Genomic DNA, 19,307 nt, shown 5'->3' with positions numbered 1-19,307 from the left:
GCAGCACTGGTTCTAGAAAGACACAGAGTTCCCATCCTGACAGCATCCTGGCAGTCTTTGAAAACATTTCGTTGACTGTATAAAAGCCATTATTTTAGGACATGAGACTCCTTCCACTCCAAACAGAAAGTCAGAATTTTTACACTGCTTTGTTATGATGTGAAAAGGACTAATGATTTCTTTCTCCATTTGTCTCTGATCCCTGCAAATGAAACAGAGAGGCTGCTGCTGCTGCTAAGTCACTTCAGTCGTGTCCGACTCTGTGTGACCCCATAGACGGCAGCCCACCAGGCTCCCCCATCCCTGGGATTCTCCAGGCAAGAACACTGGAGTGGGTTGCCACAGAGAGGAGGTCATGCTTTAACATGAATGGCAGCAGCCTCCTTTAGAGACAACCTCAGGACTTCCTAACTGAAAAGCCAAGTCTCTAATTTAAGTAGGAGACAGTAATTACTCTTCCAGCCAGGGAGAATGTTAAGTCCCTGCCTATTTGTAGCCCTGTCTAAAAACAATTGGCTCATCTTCCAAACTTGACCAAACTACAAATGGTATGAGAACTCGGTCGCCTAATAAGGATGTTCATTTTGGCACTCAGCAGCTTATGCATGGCTCACAGATGGCTTCTGTCTCGTTCTGTGTAATCCAATCATCCTGCACTACTGCGTCTCACAGTCTTCAGGAGTAATTTGCAAAGCTCGCCGTGACAATTGTCTCTTCTTCCAGATGTCGAGGATGTAAGGAGGGTGGCTTTCACCACTGCTTTGCCATAGGATGTGTACATGGCTCTCCAAGTCAGAGTGGCACCCAGCAAGGTAAAGAGAAATGACTTCTTTGCATTGCCTCTGAGTTACTGCCTAGCCCGGGGATAAGCAAATATGTTCTATAAATGGCCTCTCTGTCTGTAGGCAACTTGTTTCACTTTTGGCTGGGTACCATGCAGAAAACATTCTGCAGTACTCCTCGCATTGTGTGCTAATGGTGGCAATATAGAGGCACCCGGGCCCAAGAAAAGATTCAAAAAACCTCCAAATAGTGCTTGTTTCAGAGGGATCATTTTACTCATAGAGACTTTCTAGTATTAACACCTGCACTTCTGCTATCATCTTCTGAAATCATGACAGTTTGTCCTCAGTCTTTTTTTTGGCTGGGGGTGGTTTTTGTTTTTCCTACTTCTAAAGGATGTACAAGATTTTAAAGGCAAAGTACTGAAACATTTTAAAGCTGTAGGTTTGTTAATTTCTTTTTCCCTTGAGGCTGGTGTTAATAGCTGTGTTTTATTTCAGTATAAAAATATCCCTTTTTAAAAAATCAAAGTGCCTAAAACAAGGAAATATGCAAAGACTCAAAACAGCTGTGTAAATTCACGTAGGCTTCAGGGCTATAAACATTCAGCCTTAAGGGAATGACACTCTGGAAAGTCTGATTTTTATTTCAAATTTAAATTATGATTATGAATTAGTGCTACATTCATGTTAGTAAAATATCAGTGCTTGTATGTACTTCCTTAAGTTTTTCCTGCTTACTGCCATCATCACAACATAGATCATCAGTAAGAAATGTTAAGCACGGCAACTAAGAAAAATTTTCTAGGTCAGTAAAAACAGTATTTTAGGCGAAATATTTTTTCGAAACACTTTTAAGAAGATTTTAAGCTGTTCATAATTTGTGTATAGTTTTGGGTTTGAACTGGCAGTTATAACTTCGCTTGAGAAACGAAAATTAGAAGACAATATCCTTCCCTTAAGTAGCTTAAAGAATGAAGACTCTATATTTAGTCTGGTCTTACACACACACACACACACACACACACACACACATATACTCTTTCCAGTGGAAATATCTAGGTAACTCCTGCCAGGAGGAGGAGCTTTATAGAATCCCAGAGCTTTATATGTAGAATACCGTCTTAGAACATTAAACCAGTAGTGAATATGTTCAAGGGAGAGTTGTTGAAAATCTGAATTCTCATGATACATTCTTATAAATTATGAGCTAACTTTTCTTAAGTCCTTGCTCATTGTCAATATTATCAGCGCAGGAATTACTGATATGCTCATAAATTAATAGTAATAGCAAAACTGACCTTTGTCTAAAGAATTCCAAAACAACAGACATTTATGGAGTGCATGTAATGTGCCAGGCATTGGGCTAATTAAATCCCCCCTATCTCTACACTTTAAATGAGAGAAAAGCTGACTCAAGGGAAAGAGTTATGGCCAAAGGCCATTTAATTAATTTGCTGTCTGGGGAAACAGCACAGGAACTGGGAAGAAAGCCCAGGTATGAGAACTGCTAAGTTGTTGTTCAGGATACAGTGCATTGTTTTTCAGAACTCCAGTGGAAGACTCATTTCAAAACTATAGTCAACTAATGTAAAATTACCATTCTAAAACAAATACTGCATGTAAAAATCTCAGAGGCACAACACATGCCTGCCTTTCCTTATGGCTGTTGAGCTCAGTTGGAGAATTTCATCCCTAGACATTTTCAGAGGGAACTACTATCAGCAGGGTCTGGTTCCTTTGTTATAATACCATAGGCAATAGAGAAATTTTGTGACTTCTCTAGGAATTTTCCAAAGAACCAAACAACAGGCTTTCACATGGGAATAACATGTTACCTTGTGAGCATATAGAGTACCTAACGCTAGGAATCTTACTTGTGTTCTGAATGCAAACCCCCCCCCCCATGAGATTTCACCTATCTTTTACTGGTTTTTCCTGTGGTCATGTATGGATGTGAGAGTTGGACTGTGAAGAAGGCTGAGCCCCGAAGAATTGATGCTTTTGAACTGTGGTGTTGGAGAAGACTCTTGAGAGTCCCTTGGACTGAAAGGAGAGCCAACCAGTCCATGCTGAAGGAGATCAACCCTGGGATTTCTTTGGAAGGAATGATGCTAAACCTGAAACTCCAGTACTTTGGCCACCTAATGCAAAGACTTGACTCATTGGAAAAGACTCTGATGCTGGGAGGGATTGGGGGCAGGAGGAGAAGGGGATGACAGAGGATGAGATGGCTGGATGGCATCACTGACTCGATGGACACGAGTCTGAGTGAACTCCGGGATTTGGTGATGAACAGGGAAGCCTGGCGTGCTGCGATTCATGAGGTTGCAAAGAGTCGGACATGACTGAGCGACTGAACTGAACTGAGAACAAAACACAGAGAGCAACTGGCCAAGGTTACGTACTTGCCAGTGAGAAACCAGAAAAGAACCCTGGTATATTTGACCCTAGAGTCCACATTTTTAATAAACAGACATTTCCCACTGAAGTGGGCATTCATTGGTGTTTCCCACCCCCCCCACTCTTCATTCATTATTATTCAAAATATATTTCTTGAACACTTACCAAGGGCTAAGCAATATTTTGTGGCTGAAGAATCAAATGTGGTTAAATTAGTGTCTCTGTCTTTGAGAGTCTAGAGAAAACCGTCACCTCCATAAATAAGTATGCTACAACACATGTGATCAAATCTGTAAGACATATGCATAATGCTGTGGATGTAAAGAAATAAGGAGGGTTTGATTCTGTCCTTGAGTGGAGGGTGGAGTGTGAATATAATATGTGAGCAAGACTGGAAGAACATATAGATACTCGCTGTGAAAAGCTGTTAGTTGCTTGGAATATTCCACTTTGTAGAATCATATAATGTCTTCCAGTTTCCATAGAATAAATGGAGAAAGTTATTATAAAAGGACTAGGCTCAGTTTTCACAAAGGAACCCTCCTAAATCTGCAGAGATAATATACTCTCAATTTACTTAAATTATTTCTGAGTATAGAGAAAGATGAAAAGCCACAAGATATTTTTATGAAACAAGAATTATATTGTCATCTAAACCTTATAAAGAAAGTGAAAGTGAAGTCGCTCAGTCCTGTCCGACTCAGTCCGACTCTTTGCGACCCCATGGACAGTCCTACAAGGCTCCTCCATCCATGGAATTTTCCAGTGGGTTGCCACTTCCTTCATCCAGGGGATCTTCCCCACTCAGGGATCGAACCTGGTCTCCCGCACTGCAGGCAGACACTTTACCATCTGAGCCACCTGGGAAGCCTAGCAAAAAATAAAGATAGCAAAAAAATAAACTATAGGTCAATCTCACTTATAAATATGGAAGTAAAAATATAAATAACATACAAGCAAACAATCCAAGAACTCATCATAAAAGTTAAACAGCATGACCAAGTGATATTTATTCCCAAAATTTACGAGGAAAATCAGAGATCATCTTCACAGATGTTAAAGTGGGCTTTGACAAAAATTAACAACCATTTCTAATAATCAAAACACTGAATAAAATAGGAACTGAACTAATTCTTCTTTGATGTTAATATATGATTATAACTAGACATACACACATGCAAAATGCATGTGTGAGAATACTAGAGGCATTCATATTAAGGTCAAGAACAAGACAAGGATACCCACTAACTTCACTATTATTTAAAAATATATTAAAGGTGTCTGAGGAGGGGGAATGCGGGGCAGGGGGAGGCGAGGGCTGGGTGGGATCAGTGCACTGCGTTGCTAGTGATCCGAGCCCTGGGCCAAGATTGCTTTCCAAGCGTCTATTAGGGTTCAGGCAAGGAAGCAGGGAGAAGAAAACAGGACCTACCTCTACGCCTTTAAGCAAGCCGCGACCCCCTCTTGACTGCCAGCTTTTTCTGCTCCGCACCAACCCTCCTTCCTCCGGGTGCCTGGAGGCGGTGCCCTGAGCCTTTCTTACACGGGGCGGGAAACTGAGTCTTCGAGCGCGGGTCAGCCGAGGTCACACCTGAAAGAAGGGGGAGTCCAAAAAGCTTGAAGGCCCCGCCCTGGTCCCGCCCAGTTCACAGGGTCAGCGGGCTATAGGGAGTTGGACACCAGTGAGTGGGTGGGCTTCAGGCAGCCAGCCACTGGGACTGCAGTCCAATTAGCCTCAGGGCTGGGTCGCCCTAGGGCTTTTATCCTCTTGCTCTCTCTGCCCTAGAGTTCGGGGTGCCCAGAGGTGAGTCATTCTTGGAGCATTATCCATCATCCAGACCAGGGATTGTTTGGAGCATTTTTAATTTCTGGAACCCAGTAGGATGAGGTAAGGAAGGGTTTCCAGGCGCAAGAACTAGCATGTACACATGCTTGGATGTGGCAATGAACTCGGGAAGTTATGTTTTGTATTAATATTGAGTTGCTTCACAATGCTGTGTTTTTACTGTACAACATGAATCAACCATATGTATGCATATATCCCCTCCCTCATGAGTCTCTCTCCCATTCCCCCATTTCACCCCTCTAGTCATCATGGAGCACTGAGCTGGGTTCCCTGTCTTATGCTGTAGCTTTCCGCCAGCTAGCTATTTTTCATACCTCCGTGCTAACTCACTTCAGTCCTGTGCACTCTTTGCAACTCTATGGTCTGTAGCCCACCAGGCTCCTCTGTCCACAGGATTCTCCAGGCAAGAATACCACAGTGGATTGCCATTTCCTACTCCAGGGGATCTTCCCGATCCAGGAATCAAACCCCCTTCTTTTACCTCTCCTGCATTGACAGCTGTGTTCTTTACCATTAGCACCACCTGGGAAACCCCAGTATTTCCTGGTGGCTCAGATGGTAAGAATCTGAGTGCAATGCAAGAAACTCAGGTTTGATCCCTGGATTGGGATGATTCCCTGAAAAAGGAAATGGTAACCCACTCCAGTATCCTTGCCTGGAGAATCCCATGGACAGAGGAGCCTGGTGGGCTGCAGTCCATGAGGTTGCAAAGAGTCTGGAACAACTGAGCAATTAACACATCCACTCCAGTATAATTACGATTTTTTGTACTCATTAAAATTTTCTATCAGTAAATAAATAATAATAAATAAAAATATAGTAGAGACACTAATCAATGCAGAATAAACAACAGAGCTCCAAGAAATGGAATAGAAGTGAAACTATCTCTGTTTACAGGTGGTATTGCAGTATATTTGGAAAAATCCAAGAGAGCTAATGAAAACACTAATAGCATTTTTAAAATTCAGTAAAGTAATAAAATATTAAACTGAAAACAAATCATAAGCCTTTTTATACACAAACAATAGCTGATGACAGGATGTAACAAAGATAAAACTTCAGGTACATTAATAGCAAAAAAAGAATTCATTTAAGAATACCTAAACAGAAAATCACTGCAGATGGTGACTGCAGCCATGAAATTAAAAGATGCTTACTCCTTGGAAAGAAAGTTATGACCAACCTAGATAGCATATTCAAAAGCAGAGACATTACTTTGCCAACAAAGGTCCATCTAGGCAAGGTTATGGTCTTTCCAGTGGGCATGTATGGATGTGAGAGTTGGACTGTGAAGAAAACTGAGCGCCAAAGAATTGATGCTTTTGAACTGTGGTGTTGGAGAAGACTCTTGAGAGTCCCTTGGACTGCAAGGAGATCCAACCAGTCCATTCTAAAGGAGATCAGTCCTCGGTGTTCTTTGGAAGGAATGATGCTAAAGCTGAAACTCCAGTACTTTGGCTACCTCATGCGAAGAATTGACTCATTGGAAAAGACTCTGATGCTGGGAGGGATTGGGGGCAAGAGGAGAAGGGGACGACAGAGGATGAGATGGCTGGGTGGCATCACCGACTCAATGGAAGTGAGTTTGAGTGAACTCTGAGAATTGGAGATAGACAGGGAGGCCTGGCATGCTGCATTCATGGGGTCGCAAAGAGTTGGACACAGCTGACCAACTGAACTGAACTGAACTGAACTGAAACACAAAATGTGAAAAATCTATGTGAAGAAAAATTAAAGATTTTTGAAAGGAAAATTTGAATTAATTTGGAGATTTTTCTTGCTGTTAAATAGTATGAGTGAATATTATAAAACTATCATTTATTCCTATCTTGTTAATAAATTTAGCATGATCATAATAAGAATAACTTCCAGATGTTCAAGCTGGTTCTGGAAAAGGCAGAGGAACCAGAGATCAAATTGCCAACATCCACTGGATCATGGAAAAAGCAAGAGAGTTCCAGAAAAACATCTATTTCTGCTTTATTGACTATGCCAAAGCCTTTGACTGTGTGGATCACAATAAACTGTGGAAAATTCTGAGAGATGGGAATACCAGACCACCTGACGTGCCTCTTGAGAAATCTGTATGCAGGTCAGGAAGCAGCAGTTACAACTGGACATGGAACAACAGACTGGTTCCAAATAGGAAAAGGCGTATGTCAAGGCTGTATATTGTCACCTTGCTTATGTAACTTATATGCAGAGTACATCATGAGAAATGCTGGGCTAGAAGAAGCACAAGCTGGAATCAAGATTGCCAGGAGAAATATCAATAAGCTCAGATATGCAGATGACACCACCCTTATGGCAGAAAGTGAAAAGGAACTAAAAAGCCTCTTGATGAAAGTGAAAGAGGAGAGTGAAAAAGTTGGCTTAAAGCTCAACACTCAGAAAATGAAGATCATGGCATCTGGTCCCTCACTTCATGGCAAATAAATGGGGAAACAGTGGAAACAGTGTCAGACTTTATTTCTGGGGGCTCCAAAATCACTGCAGATGTTGCTTGCAGCCATGAAATTAAAAGACACTTACTCCTTGGAAGGAAAGTTATGCTCAACCTAGATAGCATATTCAAAAGCAGAGACATTGCTTTGCCAACAAAGGTCTGTGTAGTCAAGGCTATAGTTTTTCCAGTGGTCATGTATGAATGTGAAAGTTGGACTATAAAAACCTGAGCACCGAGGAATTGATGCTTTTGAACTGTGGTGTTAGAGAAGACTCTTGAGAGTCCCTTGGGCTGCAAGGAGATCCAACCAGTCCATTCTAAAGGAGATCAGCCCTGGGATTTCTTTGGAGGGAATGATGCTAAAGCTGAAACTCCAGTACTTTTGCCACCTCATGCGAAGAGTTGACTCATTGGAAAAGACTCTGATGCTAGGGATTGGGGGCAGGAGGAGAAGAGGACGACAGAGGATGAGATGGCTGGATGGCATTACTGACTTGATGGAACTGAGTCTGAGTGAACTCCGGGAGTTGGTGATGGACAGGGAGGCCTGGTGTGCTACGATTCATGGGGTCGCAAAGAGTCGGACACGACTGAGCAACTGAACTGACTGAAGTACTTTGGGGACTGAATTAATGAATGTATATTATCTAAATCTCTAGAATTCAGAAAATCAAAGAGGCAACTGGGGCCTCTTTAGCACATTAGAACTTTTTGAACTTTAGAAGCTAGGAAATAAATTGAGAAGACCTGAATTGACTGAAAACTACTAACCAGTACAGGAAAACAAAAGAATTTATTTTGTCTTCCCCTACCCCCTGGAGCTACCTCAATCTAATAACCAACACTATCATATAGGTTTTTAAAAGTTTATATACAGCCCTGTTTTCCAGATGTTTGTCTTACTAATAGTTTAACAGCAGACCTGCTATTAAATACAGGTTGTTATTTGCTGTTGAATACAAATACAAATCGGTATTTTGCTGTTAAATACAAATACACAGACCTGCTGGTTACTCTGCCACTTTCTGAGAAGTATTCTAGGTACTGTCCCTATTCAGTTCAGTTCAGTTCAGTTCAGTCGCTCAGTCGTGTCTAACTCTTCATGACCCATGGACTGCAGCACGCCCAACACCTGAAGTTTACTCAAACTCATCTCCATTGAGTCGGTGATGCCATCCAACCATCTTATCCACTGTCATCCCCTTCTCCTCCTGCCTTCAATCTTTCCCAGCACGAGGGTCTTTTCCAATGAGTCAGCTCTTCGCATCAGGTGGCCAGAGTATTGGAGTTTCAGCTTCAACATCCGTCCTCCCAATGAACACTCAGGACTGATCTCCTTTAGGATGGACTGGTTGGATCTCCTTGCAATCCAAGGGACTCTCAAGAGTCTTCTCCAGAACCACAGTTCAAAAGCATCAATTCTTTAGCACTCAGCTTTCTTTATAGTCCAACTCTCAGATCCATACATGACTACTGGAAAAACCATAGCCTTGACTAGATGGACCTTTGTTAGCAAAGTAATGTCTCTACTTTTTAATATGCTGTCTAAGTTGGTCATAACTTTCCTTCCAAGGAGTAAGTGTCTTTTAATTTCATGACTGCAGTCATCATGTGCATTGATTTTGGAGCCCAAAAAGTTAAAGTCACTGTTTCCACTGTTTCCCCATCTATTTGCCATGAAGTGATGGGACCAGATGCCATGATCTTAGTTTTCTGAATGTTGAGTATTAAACCAACTTCTTCACTCTCCTCTTTCACTTTCATCAAGAGGCTCTTTAGTTCTTCGCTTTCTGCCATAAGGGTGGTGTCATCTGCATATTGAGGTTGCTGGTGTTTCTCCTGGTAATCTTGATTCTAGCTTGTGCTTCATCCAGCCCAGCATTTCACATGATGTACTCTGCATATAAGTTAAATAGGCCTTGACATACTCCTTTCCCAATTTGGAACCAGTCTGTTGTTCCATGTCCAGTTCTAACTGTTGCTTCCTGACCTGCATACAGATTTCTCAAGAGGCAGGTCAGTGGTCTAGTATTCCCTTTTCTTTCAGAATTTTCCACAGTTTATTGTGATCCACACAGTCAAAGGCTTTGACATAGTCAATAAAGCAGAAGTAGATGTTTTTCTGGAACTCTCTTGCTTTTTCCATGATCCAGAGGATGTTGGCAATTTGATCTCTGGATCCTCTGCCTTTTCTAAATCCAGCTTGAACATCTGGAAGTTCACAGTTCACGTATTACTGGTGATCAGGGGAGAAATAACTCCAGAAAGAATGAAGAGACAGAGCCAAAGAAAAAAAAAACACCCAGTTGTGGATGTGACTGGTGATAGAAGCAAGCTCCAATGCTGTAAAGAGCAATGTTGCATAGGAACCTGGAATGTTAGGTCCATGAATCAAGGCAAATTGGAAGTGGTCAAACAGAAGAGTGAATGTTGACATTTTAGGAATCAGCTAACTAAAATGGACTGGAATGGGTGAATTTAACTCAGATGACCATTATATCTACTACTGTGGGCAAGAATCCCTTAGAAGAACAAAAGAGTCTGAAATGCAGTACTTGGATGCAATCTCAAAAACAACAGAATGATCTCTGTTCGTTTCCAAGGCAAACCATTCAATATCATGGTAATCCAAGTCTGTGCCCTGACCAGTAATGCTGAAGAAGCTGAAGTTGAATGGTTCTATGAAGACCTACAAGACCTTTTGGAACTAACACCCGCAAAAGTTGTCCTTTTCATTATAGGGGACTGGAATGCAGATTTAGGAAGTCAAGAAACACCTGGAGTAACAGGCAAATTTGTCCTTGGAGTATAGAATAAAGCAGGGCAAAGGCTAACAGAGTTTTGCCAAGAAAACACACTGGTCCCTATTCATACAGTACCTTTAACATAGGTTGCTGTGCTTCATATGAGGTGAACTCTGTAACTGGAGACCCCTATTTGATTTGGAGAAGTTCATTTTCTGCAAAGACAGCCATTCACAGCCCAGCCAGCTGTTCATGAGCACCTTTTGATAACACTCTATCCAACCAGAGTGCCGCCACGTACCAGATAGTGATTGGCTTCTCGAATTGGATTCTCACTTTCACTCTGTCTCTCTCTCTTGTTTTTGTTTTTTTGTTTTTTTTGCATGAGCGGGAGTTAATTAGTTAAGAGTTAAAAGAAGGAACAGAGAGAAACAGAGACCAGGAGAGTTTAGTCCTAAACATATAGTGACTTTGCAGTGTCATTGTTTGCTTATCTTTTGAGTTGCTGCTGGTCCTAAATGGTGACAAAGTATAGTCGAGCAACTAATACAGTGGTTTTTTTGATTCTGAAATTTTTTTCAGTTATCACCATGATAATTCTGTTCCCTACAACTAGAAAAAGAGCCTAATGAACATATTGAAATTTGAAATATAATTTAAAATACTAGTCCTACAAATAATATTTATATAGCCTATTGTATCTGCCATAGTTGTTGACAAGATGAGTAGGTCGATGCTTTTTTTTTTTTTAGCTCTTCTAGAGATAAGCACTTACCTACAGAATTTTAGATGCTCTTAAATGGCACTAGTATAATTGTTGTCGTTCAGTCTCTGAGTCTTGTTGACTCTTTTTGACCCCATGGACCACAGCACGCTGGGCTTCCCTGTTCATCACCACTCCTGGAGCTTGCTCAGATTCATGTCCGTTGAGTCTGTGATGCCATCCAACCATCTCATCCTCTGTCTCTCCCCCTTCTCCTCCTGCCCTCAATCTTTCCCAGCGTCAGTCTTTTCCAGTAAATCAGCTGTTTGCACCAGATGGCCAAAGCACTGGAGCCTCAGACCTTCCAGTGAATATTCAGGGTTGATTTCCTTTAGGATTGACTGGGAGAGTTGGAATTATCCTTCAAGATTAGGAATTCTTGATCTGGGATCCACAGGGGGCTTCTGAGATTCTGGACAATACTGAATTTGCACACATGGTTTGTTGTGTGTATCCTTGAGCATGTCTATTTTTCACACAGTTCACAGTTTACATTAGCTATTCCACAAGACAGTCAAGTACAGAAGGGTTAAAAACCTCACCGCCTAATTTTACAGATAAAAATATCACTCAGAGTAATTTACCCACAGTCTAGCAATCTGTAACTACTAGAGACTAGGTTTCTTTCATTCTTTCATTAAAAATTTATAAAATACAGTAAAAAAGAAAAAGAAGAAATGCTTTTAACATGTAAGGACAAACACCATTAAAAATTTTCTATTTCTTACCAGCAGTATACATTTGGGTTCAGAATAACACCTTTGAAAATACATATTGATATATGCTTTCTAATAGACTTGCACTAAATTCCACTCACATCAGCAGTCTAGAATAGTGAATATTTTATCACCAGAACTAGTTATTCTTTTTTTAAAAAAGAAAATATTTTGGCTAACTTGGTAAGAGTTCAATAGTGTCTCATTGTAGTGTGTGTTTATTATTAGTGAAGTAAAAAGTTTTATTAATTTTTTTTTATTTCTGTTGGAAATATGTCTCTTGTCTGTCTTGTCCAGCTAAGAACCCAGTTTTCTTAGCTGTCCATCCAATCTTGTTAAGAAATCCTACCTCAGGAGAAAACTATAGGGGAAAGCAAGGCTTCTGTTTAACTCCTGGATTTGTTCTTGCATTCTCAGTAGATCTTTGCTTTGCAATCATCTGAGAGGTTTGTTAAAATGTAAATACCTGGGTCCTACCCAATGTCTACAGACTCCAAGTATCTAGGTACGGGGTGTGAGAAATTTGTACTTTTAACATGCAAACACTTCATATTTCTTAAGAATAATAAAATTTGAGGAGTGCTTAAAGGACAAGTAGGCTGATATTAAATATGTGTGTAACATTATACTTCTTACTAAAAGTCTCTTTATGAAACCCAGGTTATCTCTCTTCTATGAGGTAATTTTCCCTTTTTAAAGTTTAATATCTGCTTCAGGGTCAATAAACTTGGTATAAAATTACAGATCTACCAGTGACCAGCTTTGTAAATATCCTTAATTTCTATGAACTTCTCTTTATCTATAAAGAGGTGATTATAATCCTAGCTCATGTGTTTATTTTGAAGGGTGAGCTAATCTACACAAGTACACTGTAAACGGTCATATAAATGTTGGATATATTTTCTTGTTCTAATTATTTATCATATGGTAATTTTGGCTGCCTCGCTTCCTTTGTAATGCCAGGAAGTCTGAAACAGCTTTGGGCACAGTATCAACACTTGATAATTATCTACGGATTGATTACCATCTCGAGGTACATCAAAGACTGCTTTCATATGAGGTGGTGTTCATTGTGGTCTGGGTTCCGACTAATCATAATGGATACTCCTTAAACAATTCCTGTGCAGACTGAAAGTCAGCCATGCTTCTATTAACCCTAAGACTGTAATGAGTCATTCAGTTCATTTCACTATGTGAAGGTACTATGTGAGTACCTACTATGTGCCAGGAACCACAGCAGACACTAAAAGTACATTAGTGAGCACAATGGACAAATCCCTTCCCTCCCAGTCCCTTCTAGATGAAATGGTATCATAGAGCAATTACACATGGTATCTTTTAGCAGTTCCTTGAAGAAATTCCATACATGTGGAAGACATCCCATCAGACTGTTATCAGACAATAAGAGAAATTCAGCACACAAAAAGAGTGAAATGTAGCTATCAATTCCAGAAGGACAGAATTAGTAGGAGCTATTCCTGTTTTAATTATGCCCAGTCAAACCAGGATATGATCTGGCAAGACAGTAGAGTGAGTTATGCAGTTGAAGTTCTTAGGCTCCACTGAAGCTCTGAGTCCTCAGGGAGCCACCTGCACAAACTCATACTCTGTTTTAGTTCCAGTCTAGTTTTTACGAAGGAAATGGTCCCGGTTTGGCCAGATTCTGAAACCTCAAATGAATAGAACTTTCCTTTATTCTTTTATAGTGAGCACAGTTCTTCCTTAATTTCAACTCATTTAAAAAAATGTTTTATTGTTTAGGACAGAGGAAGGAAGTCTGGCATCCAAATATCTTAATCAAAAGGTGATAAAGTCTAGTTGTAGCAGATAGTTTTTTTTTAAAAAAAAAAACAACATATTTATTATATCCTACATTTGCACACTTTAAAGACTTGTGAACTTATATTCTCTCAAAATAATTTTGCAGTTTTTCACAAACACAAAAGGGAAGATGTTTTTTAATGAAGAAATTGCATTATTAATCTGTGTGTGAACATGATAAATCTCCAGTTACAAATCAATTACTGTTGGTGATGGACAGGGAGGCCTGGCGTGCTGCAATTTATGGGGTCACAAAGAGTTGGACATGACAGAGCGACTGAACTGAACTGAACTGAAGGATGGCTAGAGTGCCAAAGAGGAGGTAAACAGCAAGGAAATAGCAGAATCTAAAAGAATGACCTTCACATAGGTACAAGGTAGTATTGAAAAACATGTATGTGTGTGTGTGTGTGTGTGTGTGTGTGTGAGAGAGAGAGAGAGAGAGAGAGAGAGAAAACCTGAAGAATTAGGCTTGCTGTTCCAGGAATGCACCCAAAAGGAACATACAATGTTTTTAGCTAAATGCCTCCTCATTGCCTTGGAGAGTCCAGCAGAACAATATACCCGCCAGTCCCTGGGGCTTTGCTGAGTCTATGAAACTGCCCAGTGACCCTCTTCCTCCATCTCAATAGTCCATATTACATGTTTATAACATCCCTGAAAACGTGGTGTCCTTGATCTCAGAGGGACACACAAGGCAAAGTGTCAGCATTTGTTTTCTTATAAGCCTTGCCGTGTGGGGCCACCCAAGACAGAAGGGTCATGGTGGAGAGGTCTGACAGAATGTGGTCCACTGGAGAAGGGAATGGCAGACCACTTCAGTATTCTTGCCTGGAGAACCCCATGAACAGTATGAAAAGGCAAAAAGATAGGACACTGAAAGATGAACTCCCCATGTCAGTAGGTGCCCAATATGCTACTGGAGATCAGTGGAGAAATAACTTCAGAAAGAATGAAGGGATGGAGCCAAAGCGAAAACAACACCCAGTTGTGGATGTGACTGGTGATAGAAGCAAGGTTTGATGCTGTAAAGAGCAATATTGCATAGGAACCTGGAATGTTAGGTCCATGAATCAAGGCAAATTGGAAGTGGTCAAACAAGAGATGGCAAGAGTGAACATTGACATGTTAGGAATCAGCAAACTAAGATGGACTGGAATGGGTGAATTTAACTCAGATGACCATTATATCTGCTACGGTGGGCAAGAATCCCTTAGAAGAAATGGAGTAGCCATCATAGTCAACAAAAGAATCTGAAATGCAGTATTTGTAGGCAATCTTAAAAATGACAGAATGATCTCTGTTCATTTCCAAGGCAAACCATTCAATATCACGGTAATCCAAGTCTATGCCCTGACCAGTAATGCTGAAGAAGCTGAAGTTGAGCGGTTCTATGAAGACCTACAAGACTTTCTAGAACTAAACCCCACAAAAGATGTCTTTTTCATTATAGGGGACTGGAATGCAAAAGTAGGAAGTCAAGAAACACCTGGAGTAACAGGAAAATTTGGCCTTGGAGCACAGAATGAAGCAGGGCAAAGGCTAATAGAGTTCTGCCAAGACAATGCACCGGTCATAGCAGACACCCTCTTCCAACAACACAGGAGAAGACTCTACACATGGACATCACCAGATGGTCAACACCGAAATCAGATTGATTATATTCTTTGCAGCCAAAGATGGAGAAGCTCTATACAGTCAGTAAAAATAAGATGGGGAGATAACTGTGGCTCACATCATGACCTCCTTATTGTCAAATTCAGATTGAAATTGAAGAAAGTGGGGAAAACCACTAGACCATTCAGATATGACCTAAATCAAATCCCTTATGATTATACAGTGGAAGTGAGAAATAGATTTAAGGGACTAGATCTGATAGAGTGCCTGATGAATTATGGATGGAGGTTCATGACATTGTACAGGAGACAGGAATCAAGACCATCCCCAAGAAAAAGAAATATAAAAAACCAAAATGGCTGTCTGAGGAGGCCTTACAAATAGCTGTGAAAAGGAGAAGTGAAAAGCAAAGGAGAAAAGGAAAGATACACCCATTTGAATGCAGAGTTCCAAAGAATAGCAAGGAGAGATAAGAAAGCCTTCCCCAGCAATCAGTGCAAAGAAATAGAAGAAAACAACAGAATGGGAAAGACTAGAGATCTCTTCAAGAAAATTAGAGATACCAAGAGAACATTTCATGCAAAGATGGGCTCAATAAAGGACAGAAATGATATGGACCTAACAGAAGCAGAAGATATTAAGAAGAGGTGGCAAGAACACACAGAACAACTGTAGAAAAAAAATCTTCATGACCCAGATAATCATGATGGTGTGATCACTCACACTCATCTAGAGCCAGACATCCTGGAATGTGAAGTCAAGTAGGCCTTAGAAAGCATCACTACAAACAAAGCTAGTGGAGGTGATGGAATTCCAGTTGAGCTATTTCAAATCCTGGAAGATGATGCTGTGAAAATGCTGCACTCAATATGCCAGCAAATTTGGAAAACTCAGCAGTGGCCACAGGACTGGAAAAGGTCAGTTTTCATTCCAATCCCAAAGAAAGACAGTGCCAAAGAATGCTCAAACTACTGCACAATTGCACTCATCTCACATGCTAGTAAAGTAATGCTCAAAATTCTCCTAGCCAGGCTTCAGCAATACGTGAACCATGAACTGCCAGATGTTCAAGCTGGTTTTAGAAAAGGCAGAGGAACCAGAGAACAAATTGCCAACATTCACTGGATCATTGAAAAAGCAAGAGAGTTCCAGAAAAAGATCTATTTCTGCCTTATTGACTATGCCAAAGCCTTTGACTGTGGATCACAATAAACTGTAGAAAATTCTGAAAGAGATGGGAATACCAGACCACCTGACCTGCCTCTTGAGAAATCTGTATGCAGGTCAGGAAGCAACAGTTAGAAGTGGACCTGAAACAACAGACTGGTTCCAAATAGGAAAAGGAGTACGTCAAGGCTGTATATTGTCACCCTGCTTATTTAACTTCTATGCAGAGTACATCAAGAGAAATGCTGGGTTGGATGAAGCACAAGTTGGAATCAAGATTGCCAGGAGAAATATCAATAACCTCAGATATGCAAATGACACCACCCTTATGGCAGAAAGTGAAGAAGAACTAAAAATTCTCTTGATGAAATTGAAAGAGGAGAGTGAAGAAGTTGGCTTAAAGCTCAACATTCAGAAAGCTAAGATCATGGCATCCAGTCCCATCCCTTCTTGGCAAATAGATGGGGAAACAGTGAAAACAGTGGCTGACTTTATTTTGGGGGTCTCCAAAATCACTGCAGATGGTGACTGCAACCATGAAATTAAAAGACGCTTACTCCTTGAAGGAAAGTTATGACCAACCTAGACAGTATATTAAAAAGCAGAGACATTACTTTGCCAACAAAGGTCCATCTAGTCAAGGCTATGGTTTTTCCAGTGGTCATGTATGGATGTGAGAGTTGGACTATAAAAACCTGAGCGCCGAGGAATTGATGCTTTTGAACTGTGGTGTTGGAGAAGACTCTTGAGAGTCCCTTGGACTGCAAGGTGATCCAACCTGTGCATCTTAAAGGAGATCAGTCCTGGGTGTTCATTGGAAAGACTGATGTTGAAGTGAAACTCCAATACTTTGGCCACCTGATGGGAAGAACTGACTCATTTGAAAGGACCCTGATGCTGGGAAAGATTGAGGGCAGGAGGAGAAGGGGACGACAGCGGATGAGATGGTTGAATGGCATCACCAACTCAATGGACGTGGGTTTGGGTAGACTCTGGCAATTGGTATACGACAGGGAAGCCTGGCAAGCTGCGGTTCGTGGGATCACAAAGAGTTGGACACGACTGAGCGACTATACTGAGCTGAATATATGGATAAGACATCATATTGGGCAGTGTTGTGAGGAGTAGAGAAGATGAGGTATTTGCAAAGTTGCTAGCTCAGCCCTGGTACGTGTAAGAATTAAACAAGTTGACTCTCCTACCCCAGCCCTAGGAAACAGGGATGTTCCTCAAATTTTTATTTAAAAAATTATATTTTTACAGTTTATAAAGATGTTTACCAGTTACATAAACTTATTGAGAACTTTTTACAAAATTATTATGGAAAAATAAGCATATAGTAATGCAAATAGAAAAATAGAATGAATTTCATTTATCCATGACCTAACTTTGCAATTATCAACTCAGTTCAATCTTGTTACATCTACATAGCCACCTATTCTCCCAAGTTTTTACTTTGAGGCTAACTCAGAAATATTATTATTTCATCTGCAAGTATCTCCATATGTATCTTTAAAAATAAGGACTCAAAAAATAGTCATCATACCACCATAATACCTTAAAATATTAACAATAATTCTTTAGCATTATCAAATATCCAGTCAAGTTCACATAGCCAAAACTCTCATAAATATCTTATATTTCGTAGTTTAATTCAGGATCCAAATATATATTCTAAAAGAATAAATTAACATTTTGGTGCTAGCTATGTACTGAGACTGGTACAAATTCTGACTCTTATATATTGAATTTTTCTAAAGTACAGTAATAATATTTGTATCAGAATGAAATTTTGTGTTCAGTCATTTGCAGCATTTTTAAGTGTCTTTCCTTTGGTAATTCAATACCTTTTTTTTTTTTTCTAATTCACCTCTGCCACTAAATAAAGGTTTGACCTTGGACCATTCATTCAACATATCCAAATCTCAGTTTCTATAATTTTAAAAAGAAACTGTTGAACTAGGATTGATTATTCAGCATGCTTTTCTTCCAAGCCAACCAGGTTGAAGGCAGGACAGCCCAGGGTGAAGAGAGTTCAGACATCCAGCAGATCTGGACTGGAGCCCTGCCACATACAGGTCGTGTGAGCTGGGATAAGTTTAACCTCTCTCTGCCTCAGTTTCTAAATCTGTGAAGTATAGTTGATAGTTATGCAGATTAATGATGGAGTGGTATGGGGAGGGTGGATAAAATGAGAATATATGGGTACAGTGCTTGACACATAGTAATCCCACAATAAATAGTAAGTGTAGTTAGACTCTCAAGAGTTTGGAGCAGGGTTAAGAGGATGAGGCTGGAAGGAAAGGGAGTGGTGAGAGCTGTATTGTCTAATACAGTACCCGGTGGCTACACAAGGCTATGAGCACTTGAATGTGAGTAGGCCAAATTGAGATGTGTTATTAGTAAAATTCACCCTGGGATTCTAAGATGTACTGTGAACAAGCAAGAAATACCACAATAGTAACTTCTAATATTTACTACATGTTGAAATTTTATGTCGGATATATTGGGTTAAATAAAATATCAAAATTAGCTTTTCTTTCTTTACTTTTATGAAAGTGATTCATAGAGAAATTTCAATGACATACATGTGGCTTGCATTATAAATATCTATTTATAGACTATATATTACTTATTTATAGAAATTTATTGGACAGAATTAGGTTAGATCAAATGACCCTCTCCCTTAAGCGCCCACAATTTGTTGATTTTATTTCTTCACTGGCCCTCACATTTGTCTTCTCCATCTCCACTGCTGGTCAAGAATATTAAAAACCCCTGTATTTTATTCTTTGCATTTTTAATCAAGATATAATTGGCATATAACATTGTGTTAGTTTAAGGTGCACAGAAAGTTGATTTGATATATTTATATACTGCAGTATGATTACCACTAGCGCATGAACTAACACTTCTATCATGTCACAAAGTTAGCATTTCTTTCAATGCTTTCCTTACTTAATAGCCCCTCTCCAGCCTCCACTGTGCTCAGTTGCTAAGTA

The 19,307-nt window shown here is 40.1% G+C and overlaps 1 protein-coding gene across 1 annotated transcript in view; it reads left to right on the top strand.

The window, feature by feature from the left end:
• The first annotated feature begins 687 nt into the window (after nucleotides 1-687).
• Nucleotides 688-19,307, top strand: part of TMEM244 (transmembrane protein 244) — a 36,123-nt gene continuing 17,503 nt past the window's right edge. Inside the window, exon 1 of the mRNA XM_040238877.1 lies at nucleotides 688-812. Within this exon, the coding sequence (XP_040094811.1) occupies nucleotides 780-812 (33 nt within the window). The 5' untranslated portion in view covers nucleotides 688-779. The remainder of the gene's footprint in view (nucleotides 813-19,307) is intronic.

This window comes from Oryx dammah, unplaced genomic scaffold (assembly GCF_014754425.2).
Source record: "Oryx dammah isolate SB20612 unplaced genomic scaffold, SCBI_Odam_1.1 HiC_scaffold_4, whole genome shotgun sequence".
NCBI lineage: Eukaryota > Metazoa > Chordata > Mammalia > Artiodactyla > Bovidae > Oryx > Oryx dammah.
This window is presented reverse-complemented; position numbering and strand designations above follow the sequence as displayed.